General features: G+C 38.0%; 1 protein-coding gene across 4 annotated transcripts; it reads right to left on the reverse strand.

The window, feature by feature from the left end:
• Window positions 1-2,300: 2,300 nt before the first annotated feature.
• On the reverse strand, window positions 2,301-6,271 carry LOC106396956 (K(+) efflux antiporter 5). Of its 4 annotated transcripts, none has more exons than XM_013837466.3 (21): window positions 6,091-6,271; window positions 5,781-5,994; window positions 5,654-5,700; window positions 5,517-5,584; window positions 5,355-5,436; window positions 5,198-5,259; window positions 5,028-5,103; window positions 4,874-4,948; window positions 4,701-4,772; window positions 4,517-4,600; window positions 4,376-4,444; window positions 4,205-4,282; window positions 4,011-4,099; window positions 3,834-3,930; window positions 3,705-3,758; window positions 3,460-3,555; window positions 3,192-3,380; window positions 3,028-3,105; window positions 2,913-2,957; window positions 2,734-2,829; window positions 2,301-2,635 (listed from the first exon to the last, which is right to left on the reverse strand). In XM_013837466.3, the coding sequence occupies exons 1-21, from the start codon at window positions 6,184-6,186 to the stop codon at window positions 2,594-2,596; spliced, it is 1,809 nt and encodes a 602-aa protein (XP_013692920.2). In that variant the 5' UTR covers window positions 6,187-6,271; the 3' UTR covers window positions 2,301-2,593. The 4 variants fall into 4 exon arrangements, with proteins under 4 accessions (XP_013692920.2, XP_013692919.2, XP_048609734.1 ...); XM_013837465.3 differs by having other exon boundaries at window positions 2,301-2,644; XM_048753777.1 differs by having other exon boundaries at window positions 3,705-3,930.
• Between the last annotated feature and the right edge of the window lie 747 nt (window positions 6,272-7,018).

The following is a 7,018-nucleotide window of genomic DNA, read 5'->3' on the forward strand; positions in this document are numbered from 1 at the left end:
GCAACTCATATATCAGTGGTTGAAGAAACACATCTAGTGATCTTTTAGGATGATCTGGCCCGGGGACGAGAATTGAGAGAAACAAAAACTCTCGTCGTATGCACAAGCTCGGCCGTAAGTTGTACGGTGTCACAATAACTGGCCATAGAGAATATTGTCTTCCATGCTTTCCAAATGGGCTAAAACCATCAGTAGATAATCCAAGATAAACATTTCTTCTCTCTTCCGCAAATTCTGGATATGTTGACTGGAAATGTTTCCAATCCTTCGCATCTGAAGGATGTCTAATCTCACAATTTGTGGAATGTTCTGCATGCCATCTCATTGCTTTTGCTGTGCGCTCACACTGATACAACCTCTTCAATCTTTCCGTTAAAGGCAAATACCACATTCTTTTGAACGGGATCGGAACTCTTCCCCTCGTCTCCTGATAACGAGGTTTCCCACAAAATTTGCATACATTCCTTGTCTCATCCGCTCTCTAGTAGATCATGCAGTTGTCAATACATACATCTATCACTTCGTACGGTAGTTCAAGACCGGCAACAAGTTTCTGAACCTCGTAGTATGAACCCGGTGCAAGGTTATCCTCAGGTAGAATACCTTTGACAAAATCAGTAATCGCATCCATACATTCTTCAGCCAAATTATAGTCTGTCTTAATACCCATTAATCTAGTTGCAGATGATAAGGCTGAATGACCATCTCTACAATTTTGATACAAAGGCTGTTTTCCTGCATCCAACATGTCAAAAAATCTCCTAGATTCGGGATTTGGTTCTTCCCCTCTATAATGATCATGTACCATCTGCTCAGTACCTACACCATAATCTATATCCGTTCTAGATTCTTCTAACCTAATATCAGGCTGAAGTTCACTAACAGGCTGAGGTTCGCTAGTACTACCATATTCATAACCAGTTTCCCCATGAAGGTATCAAACTTTATAATTACGTGAAAACCCTTTCATATACAAATGAGTCCAAACATCAAATTCTTTTATAACCTTATTATTATTGCAAGTAGAGCATGGACATCTTAACATACCACTTTTTGCATCCGGTTGCTGTTGAACAAGCCTCATGAATTCTCTAATCCCTTGAACGTATTCTTTCGTAAGCAAATTGGTGTTGGGATCCAAATGAGGTTTATCCATCCACGAACGATAATAAGCTCCTGAAGACATGATTTTCACGGAATTGTTATGACTAAAGAGAATGAAGAGAGAATGGAGTATTAATGAGTTGAATAAGGAGGGGTTGCATTTATAGGAAATTGCTTACGGCCATCCGACGACTTTCCGACAAAATTCCAACGGAGGTAAAGCAGTCCGTCGGAATACCGTCAGTATTTTCCAATCTCAAACGGCTATAAAACGGTCATATATATTTGTCGGCAACGGTCACATGGTTCGTCGGAAAATTCCGACGGAATACCGACGACGGTAACAGTTATATCTGTTAATCGGAATGTCGTCGGAAGTTCGTCGGTATATTTCGACGAATTTCCGACGACTACAACGGTTATGTTTTATCGGAATGTCGTCGAAAAGTCATTGGAAAATTCCGACGAGCCATGTTTCGTCGGAATTCCGTCGGAAATGGCCGACGGAATTCCGACGACTTCAATTTTTTGGTTTTCGTCGGAAATTAGTCGGAAATCCGTCATAAACGTCCGACGACATTGAAGTCCGTCGGAATTCGGCGTGTTTTCTTGTAGTGATTGCGATCATTACATGAGGCTACTGAATGTAAGGGAAATGGTTTACTCACCGCCATTGATAGTCGATGGAAAAAAAAATAACGTCAAACTTTTTATTCTTTTTGAGCGATAGAACAAACATGTGTTGTTAGTGATTTCGAGATTCGGAGCGGGCCTCCAATTGTAAAACCCATGTAGTCCAGCCTAAAGATTTGTAAAACATACTACAACCCAACATAATTTTTAGAGATGACAGGTGGCATTTTTTCCCCTATGGATACTCAATGGGCAACGCTGATACTTCTGGTTCAAGTAATCTCGACTCAGTGTGCTCAATGGGAGTTTCTCAAGATCTTTTGAACCACCTAAATCCTATGCTGAGAATTGGAACATACAATGAGCCAAATCTGCAAGGAATGTAACAATCTACTTCCACTATCGCAAAAAAAAAATTGGCTCAGGTGATTCGTCAACAGCTCTTAGATCAAGAGTTTCACTAGCAATATCGTGACATGGTGGAGCACCAGAAAACAAGAAATCCTTCTCTCAACAAAAAGACTCTTCTGCGCGAAAATGTTTTAAAAATAAAACCAAAGATCTATGTAGTAAACAAAACGTCAATACCTGTAATGGTTATGAGATTCAATACAATAAGAGACCTGGATTAGTATCGTTACACCAAATAATAAGCTAAAGCCGCTTGGACTACACGGATGGCTATAGCTAGTGTAAACTAATTATATACGATTTACCACAAAAGATAACATTAAGAAAAACAAAGGCAGGTCTTGGTAAAGACTGATCTGGTCAATTGTAAATTGGTGGCATGGTCCAGTTTCGTCGGATCAAAAAGCTGTCTTGTAATCTTCAGACTATATGTACAAAGGAGATGTCAGTTGGTTCTGTTATGTATTTCTATCATCGATGCTTTCTCCTGCATACTCTAAAAACAACAGTCTATCATAAGTCGGAACTATTTCAAACTCCTTAATATAACTAAACAAAAGAGGTGAGAAAAGAGAAGAGAAGGACCTCGTTCGGGGAGCTATTCTCAGAAGGAAACCATCGAAGGATGACACCCAGGTTCATTGCACTCGGTATCAACTTGAACAACAATGGAGTCGTCACCTGTAACAGTACAACATTTTCATACGTGTATATATCTGTTTATCATTTAAAAGGCTTGTTTGGTCTGTTGAGGTATAACTTACGAGACTCAGAGCTGTTGTTCCCAATAGGAGGAGATACATTTTCCCCTACATTATAACCCAAAGTCACAAATTTTAGTAACAAGCTAAAATTACAAGAATCAAAATAAGGTTTCACCTCGATAACGTGCAGGTTTGATGCTCGGCTTAGCAGAACAAAGGCAAACTCGCCGATCTGAGCAAGAAGTACCCCCACCTGTTACATTAATTGACAAAAAAAAACAATTACGTGATTTGTGGATGATGAAGAAACTCATAGCAGAAGAGGTCAATCAAACTTACATGGAAAGATATCTTGATGTTGTACCGAAAAGCCTTAACCACTATCGCTGCAATTGCTGTCTTAACAACTATGACTAGAATCACAGATGCCAGAAGGATATCCACGTGGTTCCATAGAAAGTGCACATTTATGAGCATACCGATACTTGACAGGAAGAGAGCGGCAAACAAATTACGAATCGGTTCCACCTACAATCACCAAGTACTAGAGTCTTACATACCAAGTACTCACAGTGCATATTTACTAAACTTTATTATCAGTACCTACCTGCTCTAGTGTATGTTGAGCAAACTCAGTTGTGGACAGCATAACACCAGCCACAAATGATCCCAACTCAAGACTAAGACCCAGCTTATCACTGCACTGAAAGAAGTTTTGCAAGGAACCAAAGTTTTGAGTTAGATATGCTAATTATACCCAATGTCTATAATAAACATCATTGTTTTCCCATGGATCAAAAAGCTAGCCAAATAACAATATGCATAGAAAAGAATGATGGATTATAGACTTACCCATGCAGATAGTAAGCAGAACGCCACAGCAGCTAATTGGTAAAGTTCATTTGTCTGCATTACATAATGAAAAAAACATTGGCAAGAATTCGGATGCCACTCAAAAGAAATTGAATCATTAAAACTTACTTGAGATGATAACTGAATCATTAGCTTCAGAAAGCGAGGCACAAATGACCACGTTAGTAGAGATGCAACAGTGAGAAATATTGACAATATCAGGAGCCTAAAATTAGACAAAGAAAATGTTTCCGGTCAGATTATATGAGATTTCATGGGCAAACTTCTTGCTACAAAACCACTTACAGCTTTCCCATTGATATAATCCCTTGTAGTAAACCACTGTTACCACCCAAAACTGGAAGCAGTGCGAATAATAAACCAACAACACAGTCCTGAAAAAAAAAATCAGAAATAAGGAAGAGAATAGCTGAAGATAACAAAAATATTATGAAAAGAACTATTCGAATTTGTGAATATAGAATGCCACGAGTCAAAACCTGAAAGATAAGTATCCCTATCGTGACTTGACCATGGAGAGAACTTGTACTGTTCCGTTCCACTAAAAACTTTACCACCTGATCAAATTGACAAGCGCGTAAAAACAGCAACTTAGAAATGAAATAGGAAAAGATTAGCTTTTGTATAATACTCGAGAAGAAAATAGATACCACTGCTGTTGATGACATAGACAGAAAAGCACCAACAAAAATACCCTCCGATAACCTTGCTCCACATAACTGCAAATGTCCGACAGATCAATTATAATAGCCGTTCCAAATTGCCAATATACATGATTGTTTTGCACATACCAATGCAGTTACACCACACAGAAACATCAGTAATACGATTTGAAAAAGTCCTCCAAGGACAGCAACTGGGCCAACAACTTTCAGCTGCAGCATCAACACAAGACCAATTAGATTATCCAACTGAGATTGTAAAGTCCACACGAATATTCGTTTTCGTTACAGTCAACAGCCAGCGGATGCCTACCTTAGTCATTGAGAACTCCAAGCCCAAAGCAAAAAGGAGGAAAACAACACCAAACTGGGCCACAGTTTCAACCTGCCATAGCATCAGAAGAAGAAACACAAAAAACATGAAAACCAGAACAATCTTTCAGAGAATGAATTACTCAAATGTTCGTTTTATAATATTATAAATACCTGAACCATTTCACTGATGAATTTCAGTCCTCCTGGCCCAATGATTGACCCCGCCAGAAGATATCCAACAATGACCTAAGGCACGTAGCCATAGAGCAAGATAACATCAGAATAGATTATTGACCACAATATGAAGAGAAGATCTCTTTCATACCGGTTGTCCAAGACACGAGAAGACAATGCCACCAATCGCAGCAAAAACAATAATGACAACCAAATCTGATATCAATCTGCAGGAAATGCCAATAAAGTTTTCATCAAAAGCCTGAAACAGGGCATGTAATAAAATGCTCCAATCCTCAGGGAATCAGAGAGAGAACAAACCTCAGGTCTACTTGAAGTATGGGATACTTAGATTTTTTGTTCGACATGACAAAAACATTGTTCTGTGAAAAAAATACAAGAAAAGAACATTAGCTGAAACAGAAAAAAAGATGGTGAGTAAGCGAATACAAAACCATGCTTAGTATTCCAAAATAACCTTTTTGTCAATAAGAGTCATATCATCAGAATCTTCATTTTCCAAGGAAAACACATCTTGAAGTTGGAATGGTCTCGTACCACTGGGCAAACAAGAGAGAAAAAAAACAATTAAATTCCCACTGGCCAATTAAACCATATAATATCATTGGCTCTACCGTACTTATTTTCTTGAGTATCATTTCGTTTGCCCTTCTCATGCGTTACTTTTGCTACAGTCTCTATTTCAGCCTGGAAAATACACAACAATAAACATCAAAATCTGAATGCAAAATGATCTAAACAAGTTCAAAAACCTACTTGTTGATCAGCAACACTGCTGTTAAAGCTGGCTCCTCCATCCGATCCTAAGCAAAGGAAACTTGAATGTAAGCTAGTGAAGTTAACAGACGAAAGGCATAGTCTTTCTTCCTTCTCAGAAGCTAACCTTCAGGCTGATCGTTTTCGGAGAACTCTTTCTCGAGAACTCGATCGAACATTTTAGCGATACTCCCTTCGCCGTTTCCCGGAGCCGTGGAGTTGACAACGTTGCCGTAGAAGCGCTCTCTGGTTTCCTTATCAGATCTCGCTGATAAAGTCGTACCAACTAAAAGGAGGAACGAGAATCCAATCACTGTGAATCTCCTCCTCGCCATTGATATCTAACATTCGTAAATTTAGCCATATCAAAAACCCTAATCAGGTCAATTTCATTCGATTTCAAGTTTGACTTTGAAAGAATCGAATTGAAGACGTACAGAATGATGAAAGTGAGGAGAAGCGTGTGGATTGTGGTCATCGGAGATCATGGCGGCCAATACGGAAGGCACCGGAGCTTCTTCGTCGAGATCCATCTCTCGCTCTCTTTCTCTCAGATCCAATTTGGTTTTCAGATAGTCCAATTGTTTTCTTTGACAACAAAAAGTTTATAACTTTAAATGATTAAATATAATCATTTTAATCAGAAAATTTTACAATAAGCTTTTATTAGATTAAATAAAACATTATCACTTTCATAAACTCTCCTACCAATACCATGGCCAAATTTTGACTTTTATTCTTTCTATCCTTAGCATTGGGGTGGGCATTCAGATATTCGTTCCACTATTTTAACATAGGGATATAAACCCGTTCAAATAAATTTATACTTTGGGTTCAGGTAATTCGGATCTGGTTCGGTTATTTAAAGTTATTTTGAAAAAAACAAGAGTGGGATTAAACATAACTCATGAATCAAAGCACACAAAAATCTGAATCAAATAATAATGTGTACGTTATAAGATAGAAAGTATAGTATTAAGCAAACAACAACAAAATGCGTTTTTAATTAAAGAGCGGAGCATCAAGTACTCAATGATGAAGATCAATATTTCACCAAAGCAACCTTAGAAAAAAAATGTATCTTCCGATAAAATTGAAAGGTGTGGATAAATTAAAGACAGAACCATTAATCCACTATTAATAATTTAGGGTTACTATATATATTTTGGACATTTCAGATATCGAATATTACCCGATCGGTTCATGTATCTAATCTCCTCTAACTCAATACTCGTTTGGATATTTTTATTGATCGGATCGTATTCAAATTCAGATTTTTCGGATCGGGTTAGAGGTTTCGGATTTCGAGTAAAATGTGTATGCCTACTTAGCATAATTTGAAGGTAACACTGAACAACATATCTC

This window comes from Brassica napus, chromosome C4 (assembly GCF_020379485.1).
Source record: "Brassica napus cultivar Da-Ae chromosome C4, Da-Ae, whole genome shotgun sequence".
Classification (NCBI taxonomy): domain Eukaryota; kingdom Viridiplantae; phylum Streptophyta; class Magnoliopsida; order Brassicales; family Brassicaceae; genus Brassica; species Brassica napus.